General features: G+C 37.0%; 1 protein-coding gene across 1 annotated transcript in view; it reads right to left on the reverse strand.

Annotated features, from left to right (window-relative positions):
- LOC135223465 (serine/threonine-protein kinase H1 homolog) overlaps nt 1-17,081 on the reverse strand; it is an 81,036-nt gene extending 63,955 nt beyond the window's left edge. The window contains exon 1 of the mRNA XM_064261885.1: nt 16,270-17,081. Within this exon, the coding sequence (XP_064117955.1) occupies nt 16,270-16,955 (686 nt within the window). The 5' untranslated portion in view covers nt 16,956-17,081. The remainder of the gene's footprint in view (nt 1-16,269) is intronic.
- Between the last annotated feature and the right edge of the window lie 582 nt (nt 17,082-17,663).

Below are 17,663 nucleotides of genomic sequence, written 5' to 3' on the forward strand. Positions count from 1 at the left end.
CGAAGGAAGGTACAATTAAAATTAAATCCAGAGCGAAATGGTTTCAGATAATGTTTTTAGACTGCCAAACAGGGTTAAATGGCCGGAACACGAGGCGGCAATATTTTCACAACTGAACGTACCAGTAACTAGATAATACTATATTCCAACTCAGACTCGTAGAATTCCATTTTTCAACTGAACTCCCGTCCTTCGAGGGGAACCCATGGCTACACTATTCTTATCCTGAATTAGCCCATCGTCAAGAGTAAACTCAGTTTCGACACAAACTATTGAATTCTAAGAAAGGCTGGAAAGGATTGGGGAAGGGAATGAAATAATCTGCTTTCTGACGACGACACCCTATTCTCTGCCGCGTATTTAGTACAAGCCCGCTGGGGATGACCGTAAAACCACAAACAGAAGACTAAATATCACATAGATAATGACCCCAAAGAAATATTAGTCGCAGATAACGTAGGTAACTATCTAATAAAGATCCAAACTTTCTACTGAAATTGACAAGCTTTTGTCACTAGCTTCTTCATCGTTACCATCATCACTACAGCCACATGCTGCTCATTATCTATATTCATACTAGCCCATACTCAGGGTAATAGCTGTATGGTCTTTAAATGCTTCCAAAATAAGAGTCCTCTTTCAATGCTTCCTAAATATGAAGTCCGAAATACAAAGTTAGACGATTTTAAGTACAACAAGAAATAGGAGAAACTGAGTAAAATGATAGTGTAACTATTTTCACCTATATCCTCTTATGTAAAAATAGCAGTTACACTTAGAATGACCATTTTTACATAATTTCCTTGTTTCCTTATTCAACCAAGAAAAATCTAATCTCGTTGGACTTATTATTCATGAAGTGTTTAAAGAATAAAGAAACATACAGTTACTACATTACTATACAGGCAAATAGGAACACAGATTATGAAGGTGATGTAGTGGTAGTACTGATGGTGATAATGAAGAATCTACAGACAAAAGCGTGTCAGTTACAACGGACGTCAACCACACCCACAAAATATATTCCTCGACAAAAAAAAAAAAAAAAAAAAAAAAAAAAAAAAAAAAAAAAAAAAAAAAAAAATGGAAGCGTTCTTTATCAAATGGTGCTGTTAATGATGCTACTGCTCTGCTGATATCCACAACAGAGACAACAACGACATACAGCCAAATAAAATACGAGAGAGAGAGAGAGAGAGAGAGAGAGAGAGAGAGAGAGAGAGAGAGAGAGAGATTTCTAGACCCAGAACCCAGTTTAAATTTTCAATCCAATCAAATTAATCTACAAAGCAAAGATACAAAGCGGAAGACAAGATGAAGGTACAATCTTCAAATAAAGTGACGCACCCCAAGAGGACCAGTCCTAGGATGAGGTTGCCAGACATACCCATGTCCCTAAAGAACGTCACAGGAGTTAACGTCCCCTCTTCACTGATGGTCACCAATCCGAGTCTTGAGCAAACTCGAAGTTCTTAAATATCAATAGAATAGCAGCCTTGCAGACATACTATTGCACGGCATTATGATTACCCATTCAAGAACTGCCCAAACTCATCGCTGCTTAATTCCACTTACGTCAAGATCAGATTATCAGTAAAGCAAATAAAACCTCCAGTGAAAATTCTACTTCCTAATCGTGAGAAGCTTTGTTCACATAAGTTTTTACCAAAATACGGAGGTTTATGCTATAAGGCCCCAATCTATTTTTTTTAATGAGTCGTCTATTCAAATCACAAGACTGAATGACGTGAAGCCTCCCAGCATACATTTTTCAAATTTAGTTTTACGAGAGTTCATAAAACTTCCACTCAGAATGACAATACTAAAGTTATCAAAATAAATATTTATAAGCATACTGATGGTCTAAAAATCGCAATTTTCTAGGAAGAAGAGCGAAAGTTTGTGAATATCTTCTAAAATTTAAATAAACATAAGAAACGCTCACAGAAAAGATGAAAGGAAAGAGTAGGCAATCGGCTTTCGTCCTCATTTCAAATATCAGCGCCTGGAAACCTTTCCAGATGAAAACAATACTGAAACAAATTCAAAACAATTAGAGAAAGCTCAAGCTATGTGAAGATTATCGGTGACCAGGGAAAAAAAACCTAAAACTTTATATAAAATGGGAAAACAACGGCGTGACATATTCATATTTATACAAGCCCTCGTTCTTGAGAAAGAACCTGCTCAGTATCACTGACCAATTCTCCATTTCCTTGCTCCTCCACCGTTCCCTCTTTCGGCAGAGAGAGAGAGAGAGAGAGAGAGAGAGAGAGAGAGAGAGAGAGAGAGAGAGAGAGAGAGGTTTCCTTGTGCATAAATTTTTTTATTTATTTGATTTCGGCAGCAATTAAAGAGCTGTGGTGTTAATATATTCCACTCTGGCCATCTGGATCTTCATTTACATAATTTCACAAGCAGAGAGAGAGAGAGAGAGAGAGAGAGAGAGAGAGAATCTTAAAACTTAGTGTTCTGTTGCAGAACAATTAGTGCAGTCAAATTACTGAACAATTTCAAGGTAGAAAATTTTGTATACGGGGAAGGGAGACTATCGCGTCCAGGCCCTTCAAGATCTAACTATAGCATTAGATAAGTGGTACCGGATTAGAATCGCACTACCCCCTATGGGGAAGTTAAAATGGAGAGGAAAGGTTTCCGGTTTTAATGGACCTATAAATTTCTAATCAATTCCACTAATAACTGGTAAACATACAAAAATTTCATAGTGTTCGTGCCAACGCTATATACTACTTGGTTTCGTCACTTCCTGTCCAGCACGCGAAGGAAGGCCGTACAAGTCCAGTAGCCCACTTTCTCTCTTCGAAATGACCTAACATTCCATCACATCGTTCAATTTGGCTGTAGATCCGTGGGATGGCAAGGTCACGAACATAGGCGAACTTTTTAAGACTAATATATTCTAAGTCTCTCTTCTGTCAATTTTTCCCATTATTTTCTGTTACTTTCTATCTTTCTACTGAACACCGTGTTCTTTTGGAAGCTTGAATTTCAAGTCAGTGGCCTCCGTGGTGGGCTTTTCTTCCTCATGAAATGGGTTCATCTTCTAAATTAATTAATAATAATAATAATAATAATAATAATAATAATAATAATAATAATAATCTGTTACTTCTTTACAATGAACACCGTATTCTTTGGAAGCTTCAATTTCAAGTCAATGGCCACACTGGGTTTGTTCCTTACGAACAGGATGTATCTTAATAATCAAGGTCCTTTAAATATACTCCGAGTATATTTAAAGACCTTGTTAATAATAATATGTTAAGGTACCACGTATGGTTACCACAAGATTCTCAACTTTGGGCTTTACTGTAAAGGCGTTACCATTGGGATTCCGATAGTGACCGAAATCTTCTTATTCCTACCACTGCAAGAGCCAAAATTAGTCATCATATTTAAACTGCATTATTTACCTTATATTTTGAAGCTCGTCAACACGCACAGACACACCCCAGCTGATTGACTGACTGGAAATTATCTGCGTTACAAATACCAGGGTCATTAAAGCCGACTAGAGAGAGAGAGAGAGAGAGAGAGAGAGAGAGAGAGAGAGAGAGAGAGAGTACCAGGACACACTGCCACGCTTATCTAGGGGACTTAATATATTTTCTTCTTAGAACCCATTGGAACTTACAAATAAATCCCTTCAGCCTTTGATAACTCATTTCTTATACTGTAAACTTGTGAATTAGGTTGAAGCTTAAAGGACGGAAACAAAATTTCCCCGAGTTCAGAACTAAAGGTATAAAAAAAATTCAATTATGTATTTGTGAATTCGATTGGTTAGGTTACAGCTCAATGTCGTGGAAAAACACGCTCATAAAATATATAAATAAATAGACATATATATAATTTCTATAAATAAATATATGTATATATATATAGATAAATAGATATATTTACTGTGTGAATCTATTCCATATATATTATACATAAAATTGCAGTTATACTGTTATAAAAGTATATTATTTTCTCAGAACGGTGAACAATGTTAACTAGATTCTATATAAGTTCAAGATGAATACTTTCTTCTTTTGTTCTCGTTAACATTCACCACGGGCATATATACTACAGCAAAATAAAAACAACATTACGAAGGATAAGAGCAATAGGAATAATAACTGCTTCACTGTTTAATCCTCAATATATATATCCTTATCAGCAACAATGACGCAATACTGGAGTTCGAGGGAAATACCAAGACCGCCGGGGGAAAAAAATACAAGCCTGAAATATTCAAAGTTCCCGGAAAATTACTTTTCTGTGGTTTCACTGCAAGCTGGTAACCACATTGCTCAATTTAGGTCTGATTACGTCGCTAACAGAATGCAGATATAGGCCGTGGGTATCTATACTCTGTTTTTTTCCATCTGTCCATCCGCCTGTGGTGTTTTTGTTATAAAACTAAATGCGTCCCGGGCTTTAAATAGTTACGGTATGTGCAAGTTTTAGGTAAATAAAAGGATATCTGGATGTACATTTGCAACTGAAAAGTGTTTTGATAATTTACTGTATGCGAATTACACAGTTAATATTTGAAATAGGGTTAGTATTATTGTTGAATGTAAGCTGAATGTAACTATCTAAAGCCCGGGACGCAGTGTTACCATACAAAAACACCACAGGCGGATGGACAGATGGAAACAAACAGTATAGTTCCAAGTATTGTGTAATTAAAGCAAACACATTACACGTAATAGAACATATGTACATATGTAGTATATAGAATTTAGGCCCACGGGCAAGCGTTGGGACCTATGAGGTCATTCAGGGCTGAAAGGGAAACTGACAATAAGAGGGTTTGAAAGGTGTAACATGAGGGAAACCTCAAAGCAGTTGCACTATAAAAAAAAAAAAAAAAAATTAGCAAGGGTGGAAAGTCAGATGAAGAAAGAGAATATGAATGGAGGTACAGTAAAAGGAATGACAGACGTTGCAGCTAGGGTCCGAAGGGATGCCAAGATCCTTAAGTAATGCCTACAGTGCACCAGTGAAATAATTAAGCCACATGACAATGTTGGGCATCGCAGTCCCTATAAGCTAAGGTTCTAGAGTCCCAGATTATACAAACTTACTCTTGAGCTGAGGCAGGTTCAGAGTTGAAAGGTTTCAAGAGAACCTTGAAACCTTTTCGTTTAATCGATGCCATGATAGGGAAGATCAAACAGTGTATGTGGAATTCGCCGGGTGATTCAATACATTACACGAATAAAATGTTTTATTTGATAAAGAGGGTCCTGCGAGCGCTTTGGAAGTGGTGCGGGACCTGGATAAGCCGTCAACAAGTAGTAATATAAGTTTGCAATACCACCTTAGTGTAAACAACAGCTTGATTTTTGCATTAACCGGGGAAGAAGAAATGATCAGAGGTGGGCCAGACACAGACGACAGGAGAGGACGTTGTCCTTCAAAACCTTCAGTCATGATTTGCTTGTGAAATGCTCCCACTGATGTGTGAATTGCTTGTAAAATGCTTCCACTGATGTGTGAATTTGCTTGTGAAATGCTTCCACTGATGTGTGATTTGCTTGTGAAATGCTTCCACTGATGTGTGATTTGCTTGTGAAATGCTTCCAGTGATGTGTCATCACTCGTACTGTGTTCAAGCGCCCAAAAGACGAACAACTTTACCAAACTTCGAGTAATTTTCAAGGCTTTTAAATTTTTCCACTCAGTTGAAACAATTACTTACCATTAATCAGTGAAATAGACAATTGGACGAAGCCTAAAATGACCAAGAACTTGAACAAATAAACTTTCTTAAAACCGTAACAATAACAAATAGCAGGAAAACCAAATCAGCATGAAGTGTACGACAGAAAGACGAGAGTTGAACCTAACACGCATGAATTGAATAAATATATAATAAAGCTGTCATTATTAGCATTTACCATAAAAAAAAACAGCTATTGCTCAACATACAAATTGCTATGCACGAACAGAAAACGTTTACAAAGTTTGGCTGGGTCAGGCGGTAACGATCGCTGCATGTCATAGTCCAATAAATCTAACATTCTCTTCCGAATTCCTTTGCATCAAGTCAACACTATTTTTCTTTTTTCTAGTTTTCGTTTTGCTAGTTTCCATCAGGTTTCTGGTCGACGAAGTATTCAAAGGATACGTGTATAATTATCATATGAATAAAACAAACAATATATAAACTTTCGGGGGAAACTCATCTGTTGATTTAAAAGTTCTCTGGCATCGTGAGAATACTAGCAAGGACTTCGTCAGCAGACCACGGAACACTTTACCCAGAACTTAACGCCAAGTAATCAATAGTAGCGAAGGTCCAGTACAAACAAGGAAATAGTCTGTCTCTCGCTGCAACTTAAGAACAGTCCTTGAGACGAGTTTATGGACTATGCACTGTCATTAAGTATATTATGGAATATACCGTACAAATATTTGATTACTGCTGAATATACTGAATTGCTGTCACTTCTCATGTAATCTGAAACGCAACGCCATCGGCCACCATAACAAGCATGTGTTGTATATGGTTGAAATACCTTTACGGTCATTTTTTTTTTTTAAAGAATCAGACAACAAACAATTCCCAGAGCAAGAAAAAATTCCATATAGCACTTCAAACCAATGGGAAAAATATATATATAACAATTCACCAGTCCACCAAAAATACCCAACACCAAAGATGCCCTGATCCGCAATACAGACACTTGTTATCGTTGCAAGAAGAGTCAAGGGCGAGCTATTTCTCGGGAAATAAGTAAGTCCCTTATACCTTTGAAGTACAGCGAGAACAGGTCAGTTTGGGAAACCACAAATGCGTTTACTGAAGCGATTCGGAGTTGTTTTGAAGTTCAAGGCCTGGGACGTACATGAATGGAAGGACATAAACAATAATATATAATATCTATATATATACATATATATATATATATATAGATATATATATAATATAGATATATATATATATATATATATATAGACTATATATATATATATGCAATTGTAATAGCCACAATGCCCTCTTAACTTCTTGAATTTCTTTGAAACTTGGAATCTTCAGGCTTTGAAGTGACAAGTGTATCCAAAAAAAGAGCAAACAATTCAAGAAGTTAAGAGGGCATTGTGGCTATTATTATAATTTCATGTGTATCTGGTAAAAAAAAAAACAAGTGGGACCAATACATTCTACACCATTATAGATTCTACACATGTATGTGTATATATCATATATATATATATATATATATAGATATATATATATATATATATATATTATATATATTATAGTATATGGATATATATATATATAGATAGATATTATATATATATATATAATATTATATATATAATATATATAATCACACACGTCGTCTATACATACACAGTCCCACATGACAGTAACAAAAACTAATGACACCAACAACATTGACCATCGGGACGTTACGTACCCTCCAAAAGCTTGGGACTCGGGCACGGGTACCTGCATTTGGCTTACTTATACAAGGGGCAGAGGTGAGAAGGTTGGTTGAGGGGGACGATGGTAAGTGTACAGGTGGGGCTCATTAAAGGCTGTTACACATTAAAAAGCGTACAACACATACTTATATATATATACTATATATATATATATATATATATATATATAGTATATATATATATATATACACATCTACATTTTAAATTGTTCTCTACACCAGGCACCAAGGGGCCTGAGAAAATCTTTAGCATAAGTTTCACTCAGTATCAAATATGGCTGGCAAGCGAAAGTTGCCTCTCTCATCATCAGTCAATCACAATAAAAAAAAAAAAAAAAAAAAAAAAAGGAGACATTTGATCGTCTGACAGACCACAAATACCTTAGAAGCCCAACGATAACAAAATCACATACACAAGAAGAAATCCTTCCTCTGTCCACAATGACAAGCGTACAAATTCCACTACGAAATTGTATATCTTCGGATTAATACAAATAAACACTATCTAAGAATAAAAAAAATAAAAAGCACCAAAGACAAGAGACTGACTGACTGATATTCAACAGCGCACTGGCGTCGCAAAACACAAGGGACAATCAGAGCGACTTGATCAAACAAACGGCTGAGATTACCCTTCACAAGCGGGTCGAGGGGGTCAACCTCAGGTCGAAGGTCAACCTGGAGAAGACCCAGTCATGGCAGGAGGGGGTTGAAGTGGTGTCAGTGGCGGGGGACGATAAATAAATATGACGAACGCGATTACCTCGTCGAGGCTCCCCCCCCCCCCACCCCCCCCCCCCACCCCCTTTTTTTTTTCGAAGTACTGACACCTCAAGTCAGTTTACTTCTATTCACCATTCCTTCCGCACGAGTTATGAACCACAACAGTCGACTAACACTCAGATCCACGAGTAACAACGTGGATCTGAGACAGCGCTCGAGACAGCCAAAATAGAGAGTTGGAGAGGTTGGCCAGCAAACTAAAGCTCATCCAGAAAATACAGGAGATGAAGCAGGGATAAAAAAAAAAAAGTTGTACTAAGAAAAGTTGGAGAGGCTGGACAGGAAAAAAAACGGGAAAGGAGGTAAAGTAAACGGCTAAAAATATGTGGGGGATAACACCGTTGTTTGGGGGGCAAACACTGGATTAAACAAATGCCTACAGTGCACCACGTCTACGTGTGATGCAATGACGGCACTAACCCCCGTAAGGAGTCTACTCTACTTGGTTGTGAGCCAGCAAATGCTACTGTGCTGTGAGAAGAGAGAGAGAGAGAGAGAGAGAGAGAGAGAGAGAGAGAGAGAGAAGGGGATAAGAGAGAAGAGACAAAAGCTCGATTGTGAGATGAATGGATGTGAAAATAAATACGCCCCAGTCGATCGATGGGGGTGGGGGTTGGGGGGGCGGGGGGGGGCGGGGGAAGGGGGGGAAGGTGGTGGTGGGGGAAAAGACAGCAAAGCGTCTTTGCCCATCAAGACAGGAGGGTTTAAACCTTCACCCAGGGAAGCCTATTATACTAATATTATTACTGTATCATTATAACTAATTTTCCCGTTAATAGTATTACTATAATGTTAGTCTTCATCGTCATCACCAGAATGATAGTTTGCACTATAACCAATAATATCATTGGAGGAATGAGAGTGGCAGTCAACAAAGTAATCCTGTTATATACTAGTATTTTTCTACTGCAATGATCATATATAATATTGTCAATTTAATGTTACTATTTCTATTTCAAACGATTGAAACAAATATCATAAATCACAATATAAAGGCGGGTGTCTCTTCGCAACCAAATCCCCTGCACTAACATTAGTCTACTGTCATTATTACTAATCGTTATTAGCATTATAGTAATACAATTATCTTAGTTTAAAAAGAGCCCCATAGCCAAAGAGAATGTCGAAGCCATCAATGTAAAAGTTCGGATGCTTTTTCATTGTTGATTTATATCTGTTACAATGATTATCATTAATTGGAAACTATAATCTGCATTATTATTCAGAAGATGAACCCTAGTAATATGGAATAAACCCACCAAAGGGACCACTGACTTGAAATTCAAGCTTCCAAAGTACATGTTCATTAGGTGAAGTAAGAGGCAAAAAAAAAAAAATACATAGAGATCTTACCTATCAAAAAAAAAGAAATAAATTAATTAATAAAATAACAAATACATAAAAATGCACTAAAATGCAAGGAGAATAGTAGTCAGTTGCATTTTTGCTTGAATTTCAAAAGTTCCAATTGCACAACATCCTCTGGGAGACTGGGAGGTTGTTCCAGAGTCCAACGGTGCGAGGAATAAAGGTCCTCTGGGAATGAGAATGCATGATTGGTAACTATTACTTCAATGATTATTTCGTAGCTTAAGCAAAGTACAAAGTCGCAATCATGGACATATAATTCGACTGATCTACGGAAAATCAAACGAGGCCATCATTGGTAACACGGTATAAGCCTAAGGATTATAACGAGCAGATACGTCAATTTCTACCGGATAGGCCTCTACTTGTATTACGCGTTGCGCCAAACCAAGGTCTGTAGAATACGTATACTCTAGACTTTGGACTGAACTACAATTTTTTCCTAAGGTGCTGGCCCCACCTACAGTAAAATGTCTTTAACATGTCAGTAACTTGTCGCGGAGACATCACTAACAAGTTTCAGAGCCGTTAATGATACATTGGTAGGTCTAACCAATATTGGCAAAAATTGTCTCTCCACTCACGGTCGTGGACTTCTTTTCAACCTGTATGTCATCTGGCAAGAGAAATTGCCAACGTGTTCATGACATGTTTCACTGTTGTGATGGCCCATAGGCATACGTGGGGTCTAGTTGAAAACTATGAATATAGGCTGAAATGTTTTAGTAAATAGTCCAACAAAAATCTTTTATAAGCATTTCAACATGTCCAGTTATACTTTCCACTAAATCAAAGGCCTATTAATGAAAACAAGCTCCTTCATATTATCATATTGTATTCCTCTTCATCTCATAAATCTAATTTTCCATGTTAGTTTTTTTTCTATTAAATTCCACCCCCCAAAAACCCTCCGACACAGTCACGTTCTAACCGGCAAGGACTGGCGACTGGTTTGAGCCTGACTGTTCACTCTATAGGGAGGAAAACCTGCGACTGGAAACTAGTTTTACTCTGTTTACGCTTGTTTCGTCGTGGTGTGAATCTTTCTCTCTACAAATACGACTGACCGTGTGACTCACGGAACATGAAAATTGATTGTGGTTACTATGTGAAGCCGCAGCGCCCAATCATCATTATGCGCGCGAGCACGCAGACATAAAAGCACATGCACACGCACAAAACACATATATATATATACTGTGTATACACAGGAAAACAATGAAACTGTTGCTAAGTTTACAGATACGGCACACCAACCCGTGTTGCGTTATAAATTATTATATTAGTATTATATATATATATATATATATATATATATATATAATATAATATTATATATATATAATATATAGTACATACATACATACATATTAAGGTTTTTGCCACGAAGGAAAAAATGAAAAGCGAGATAGCCGAGTACTTTCGGTCTTGTTCCGACCCTTTTTTCCTTCGTGGCAAAAAAAAACCTTTATTTATGCATAGCATCGCGTTTTATATACTTCGTGATAAAGTTATTCATATACATACATATATATATATATACATATATTATATCATATATATATCATATATATATACATATATATATACATATATATATACATATATATATACATATATATATACATATATATATATATATATATATATATATATATATATATATATATATAGAGAGAGAGAGAGAGAGAGAGAGAGAGAGAGAGAGAGAGAGAGAGAGAGAGAGAGAGAGAGATGCATATACCTATTATTGCTCCATATGTTTACAGGCGCACTGTTCCAAAATACGAAACCACCTCGAGAACTGGTTTCCTGAAGTTTGTTTTTTTATTTCTCTCCAGCGATATGAACAAATCATTATCAAGTTCCCAGATGAGGTGGCAGATGACCTTTGCTCTGGCGTCGTCTATGAACGTCAAGTGTGGTCGCTGTAGGGCATCAAACTTCGGAAAGAGTGAAAGGCAAGTTTGACAAGATTGTCCGAGCGCTTCGGTCGTTCTTCAAGAACTATAGACATTGCAAGGGGAAGACAGACTCATTCGGCCATTAGGGCATCACTCTCGGAGTGAATAACGCTCAATGTCGAGGGAGAACTTTTAAAACTTTTCAATGCAGGAATCCAACTCTGGGCGGAATTTCTTCTGAATTGACCTGTGCTTCAGTTTCGCTTCATTCGTGCAAGTTGACATTACTGTCGTTTTGATTATCTGCGAATTTTTTTAGCCTAAATTCACTCATTTTCACTCCCTTCTGTTTTACTTAGGTTCAATGCGACTGCCTTACATTAAGGCTATGTTACTTTTGACTTTATTCGTAGGCTCTGAAGATGGTATAAGTCTTTCCAGAAGTTAAGCAGTGATGCTCAACGCTATTCTAGCGTTATGCCATTATAGATACTATATATATATATATATATATATATATATATATATATATATATATGTATATATATATAGATATCTATATATATAATATTATATATATATAATATATATATATATATATATTCCAGAAAGTTTCCATTCCAAAAGCCAATAAAGCAGTATCTGTATTTTTACTGTTTTTCTATGGTAATAAGAGTTTTTCTGTTAAAAATAGACTACTAAAACTTTTACTACGAGAATTTCATCCTCAAGTTAATGTTAGGGTAGTGTTCAAGCCTAACTATACTATTGGTGGTTTGTTTAAGTACAAAGACATCGTACCGCCAGAACTACAGTCTCATGTGGTTTATAAATACGAGTGCAATTGCTGTAATCAATTTACGTGGGAAAAACAAAACGCCAAGCACGTGTACGATGGTTTGAACACTTAGGAAGATCAGTTACGACAAACAGGCTTTTAGCAAAACACCATTCAGTGCCATACGGGATCACGCAGAAAATAGTGATTACCTTCTAAGGTTAGATTCATTTTCCATTCTCTCTAGTCGAGTGGCCCCCATGGAGCTGGTAATAGAAGTCTCTACACTTTAAAATTGAAACTTTCCCTCAGTAACAACGAGAGGTCGACGGAGATGCTGTTTTTAAATTTTTAGTGTGTATGTTTGTATGCCTTCATGATGCAGGTATTTGCTTTTTTTTTTTTTAATATTGCTTCCTTTCCTTTTTTTATGCTTGTACATTATTTTTTTTATTATATATACAATGTAACCTTTGTGTAACATTACTCCATTCTCATGATCGATTGTATTATAGTGATTTTCTTTTCTTTCTGTGTTTTTGTATAGACCTGATGATGGAGACAGTTACTCCGAAACCGGTAGTCATATCAAAATAAGGATGTTTTATGTATAAGTGCTGGTTTTTACTCTTTCTATCAAGACTCCGTTTGGCAAGGGATAGATCAGTTGCAGATATATATATATATATATATATATATATATATATATATATATATATATATATATATATAATATAATACCAGAATAGCGATTACCATCTTTGCTTTACCTTTGCAAAAACGTTTTCCATCAGAAGAGCCTACAAATAAGGTCAAAAGGAAAATATACATAATAAAACATTCACAATATATATATATATATATATATATATATATATATATATATATATATAATCTTCCATAAACAATAAACCACTACTCAAAGTTATCAATACAACATGAATTTTTTGCTCTCTTGAGACCTGTTAAAATCTCATCTGTGCTCGCTGTGACGTTTACATTTATAAGGCTAATAGACAATGCCACTTTCAACATACCCTGGGAGCCTTAGAGAGCGGTTATGGGTTCGTGTCCCACGAGAAATGATTCCGGCCCCAAATATTCGAAAAGTTCATTAAGAATCATAAATATAAATTATAATTTTCTCTAACGCGAAAACAGGTAAGGGAAGAGACAAGTAACGCAACATGAGAGACTAAGCCCAAGCCTGCTGAGAGAGAGAGAAAGAGAGAGAGAGAGAGAGAGAGAGAGAGAGAGAGAGAGAGAGAGAGAAGCCTTCAAAGAACCAAGTAACAAGGGAGGAGACCACTGCCAATCTGCTCAGAATCATCACGTGAATGTGTTTGGCAATCCACCATAGTTGACAAGGTACGATTATTTTACGGATAAGTCTTAACATTTACGAATTCAACCCTACGTATGCCCTGTACAGGGTATATCACACGATGCTTAAATTGCAAGTGTGTGTTCAGAGAGAGAGAGAGAGAGAGAGAGAGAGAGAGAGAGAGAGAGAGAGAGAGTTTTAATCCTGCGGAATGAGTCAGCAAATCTACTTGATATTCGGGAAGACTTCTCCCACAACGGATTGGAAAAATATATATAGTATATATATATATATATATTTTATATTTATTTATATATATTTATATTTATAATATATATATATATATATATATCTATATATATATATATATATATGGTAAAGGATTGGTTACCATCTTTATTCGTTGAAAATAATATTACATTAAATGCAAAATTTTGTAAACATGTATTAAACCCGGTACGTATCCACCAAAGGGCGTAAGCTCCTTGGGACGCAAGTTTAAGTAGTACTACTAGGCCCTTCATGTATCAAAGTATTCCATACACCCATTTCTATATTGCGTAGCGAGACGGCGTATCATTTAGGTACCAAATGAAGACATAAAATTATTACAACAGAATTATCATTAGCCTATAGTACAAAAGCTATATTGTACGACTTCAAGACCGGATAATTTTCAAAATGTTAGAAAACTAATGTTTCAGCATGTGGGTAGCCATACTTCCAACAGTGATTGTAATGTCCTTCACGTACGTTCGAATGAATGAATTATTTACGAGATGAATAGTATTTATAGCACTGCTACCTTCAATGCAAATACGACTGCCTTATGGTACAAATCTCTTGACGTTAAGTAGGTAGCGTGACAACACGATTTTTTTTATGATTACTTTTTCTTTACTGGTAAGGCGATCGTGGTCTAAGGCATGGAAATAACATTATATGTGACTTGTCCTTAAAACCCAAGTCATCTGAACCTTAGCGTTTATAGCAAAATGAGTCAACAGTTGGGGGTTAAATAACAAAGGTTATTTAACAGATGAAGGTTAAATAACCAACTAAAAATAGTCCCAATCTGGGTAAAATATTCTTTCATCTATAATATATATATATCACATTACTGTAATGTAGCCGGTACCTGAATGTATGCGAGTATACCATTTTCAATAATTGTACCCAAATTATTGCATCTAGGCCAGTTAAAAAATTAAATTTACAGCATTTTGCTTACGCGAGCTACCTTTTCGCCATCATTAACTTAAAAGCTTGTAAAACTTCAAGGCGATAAAATAAATCGTTGTGAATAATCCGTAAAAGATAATAAAAAAACTCATCGAAGAATAAGAAAAAATTCCATTTCGGAAGAAACCCTAAGACGCTAAAACACACACTGACATCTCTTCACATTAGAATTGTATGACCCACAAAAAAAAAAATTATATCGCACGAAAAAAATGTTCAGTATTATAACGATATAGGAAGTCCAATTTCATTCCAATCACGACAAAAATAATTTGGGGGATTTTATACGCAGAACACGACCGCCCGTTTTCTTGCAGCGTTTGCGCGGGAAGAATATTCTCAACCGACACCACTTTTCAAATCGATTCCACAGAAGCATGGGTAACCTAATACTAGGATTTTTAAACTGCCTGCCATTCTCTTAACGAATCTCTTCTCGAATGACTTCGTTATCATTCAAATTCATACGTCTCTGTTTTAAATGCAAATTCGACATACAACTGACAGCACAAGCGCCTTCTGGTGGCACAACATCAATTGATGTCCAAATGATCCCGCCTGGCCGCCTCTGAAAACGTGACAGGTCCTTTAAGCGAGCGACCAGCAAACGGTGCAATGTCACATGACTGTGGATACCCATTAATGAAACACACTGAACTCACCCACAATCCCAAAAGGTTGAGTGCATAGGCCTAGAGCAAGCTATATTGACATTATCTGGGGATTCAAAAAACTTTAACCATAATAATTAAGCCAAAAGTACCACCGGGGAATAAAGTACGTTCTAGCCTTTATCAAGGCAGTGGGAATCTTTTAGTATGACTATTCGCTGGGGAAAAATAAAAGTTGTAGTACTACGTAAAAAAAAATTGTAGCACAGCCTTGTCCTACTATTACTAGCCAGTAGCAAAACTTGAATGGATATGCAAAATACTGTAATCCCACGGACCTAAATAAATACTAAAGTAATAACTAAAATGTAAATAAGGAAAATTAGGTAATAAGAGACTAGGCTAATACTCTTTAAAATATGTCTACGAACTACAAAAATTGATCAAATCTGAATTTAATTTGTTCTATAAATTATACTAGGTACTAACTTTTTAAAGTACGACAGTCTCTCCCCCACCCACCGCCCCCCCAAAAAAAAATAAACTTTTCACAAATATACAGGACCCGAATTAAGTTAAGTAATGTTGACTTGGTCTAAGATTCCATAACAATCACACGCCCACACTAGATAATTAGGCGAGACCCCAAGTGGGCGGGGCAATTGCCTTTAAAGGAAGACATCCAAACGAAATCATCCGAGCAGATGTCAAGGTCTCAATTATAGCACAACATCGCTTGCAAATCATTTAAAAGACTTAAAAGCTAATCTGCAAAAATAGGCCAACTCACTTCCTGGTATGCGCCAGCCCGAAGTCGGTGATCATCAGCCTGGAATCCGTCCCTGGGTGATAGTACAGGAGATTGTCGGGCTTGAGGTCTCTGTGGGTGATGCCCAGGTTGTGGAGATACTTGACCCCTTCCAGCACCATCTTCAGCGCCTTGACGGCGTCCCTCTCCGAAAACGGGCCCCGGGCCATGATCTTGTCGAAGAGATCTCCGCCCGTGGCCAGTTCCATGACCATGTAAATCTTATCGACACTATCGAACACTTCCACTAATTGAATGATGTAAGGGCACTTTACGCGTCTCAGAATGGCCAGCTCGGCCTCGAAAGCCTCCCGCCCTTCCTTGCTCTCGATGATCTTGATGGCGTAGGGCTGCTTCGTCAGCTTGTTCTCGACCCGCACCACCTTGCTGAACGTGCCCTTCCCGATGAGGGCCTTGATGTCGTACTTGGCCGTGATCCGGGGATCATATTTCGTCTTAAACTTGTGTTTATTGATCTGTCTGTCGAGTTTGATCTTTTCGGCGATGTTCGAGTACTCCTCGACGCGGAGTTCGCTCTTCACCTCGGCCTCGACCCCACTCCGATTTTTGCTCTTTTCCCCGAAGGCGTCGTCGAGGTGATACACTGTCTTAATGTCACCGTGACCCGACACATTTTCGATTAATTTGCGGCTTTCTACACAACCCATGGCGGCCACGGTGACGGCAACATACTGCGTTGAACGACGATTACGCAAGTCAATGCATTCACTCGACGCCACCGGCACTACCTCTCACCGTCCTATCTACTGACTGACTGACTGTCTTTCTCTGTCTGTGAGTCTGAGTCGCGTTATCTTTGGTTGACCGACTCACTCGCCAGTAGAGCCAAGGATCTTATAATCAGCGATTGACTCGCTGCACCTATTCTTGCTATCATTCTTTTCTACATTATTAATCCACCAATGACTAACTGTTGCCTTTTACGCATACAACATCCGTGGACTACTCTGATAAGATAGTGTTTACGGCTTGAATTTTGGGAATGTGAATAAGTTCATTCATTACTTTGAGTATGAAACTGTATAACCAAAAGCTTATTATACTTTATTTAGTAATGACCTTTAATTATGTGTTAATGCGTAGATAATACTTATCCTTCCTATCGAAAACACTACTATCTGTTATCAGATATATAATCATAAGTAAAGAGCGATTAACTGAAGATTCTGTCGTTGTCTCGGTTTTGTTCTCCTATCCATCGTTACGGAAGGATCACTTAGCTGTCAGACTATATTTCCATCATTAAAGAAAGCAATTAGCACCGGTTTCATGGTAAATAAAAACGATTACTGAAACAGGTGAAGAAACATTTATGAAGAACAGTCTCCTCTACATAAATCTGGGAAGCAACCAAT

Source organism: Macrobrachium nipponense, chromosome 10 (genome assembly GCF_015104395.2).
Source record: "Macrobrachium nipponense isolate FS-2020 chromosome 10, ASM1510439v2, whole genome shotgun sequence".
Taxonomy (NCBI): domain Eukaryota; kingdom Metazoa; phylum Arthropoda; class Malacostraca; order Decapoda; family Palaemonidae; genus Macrobrachium; species Macrobrachium nipponense.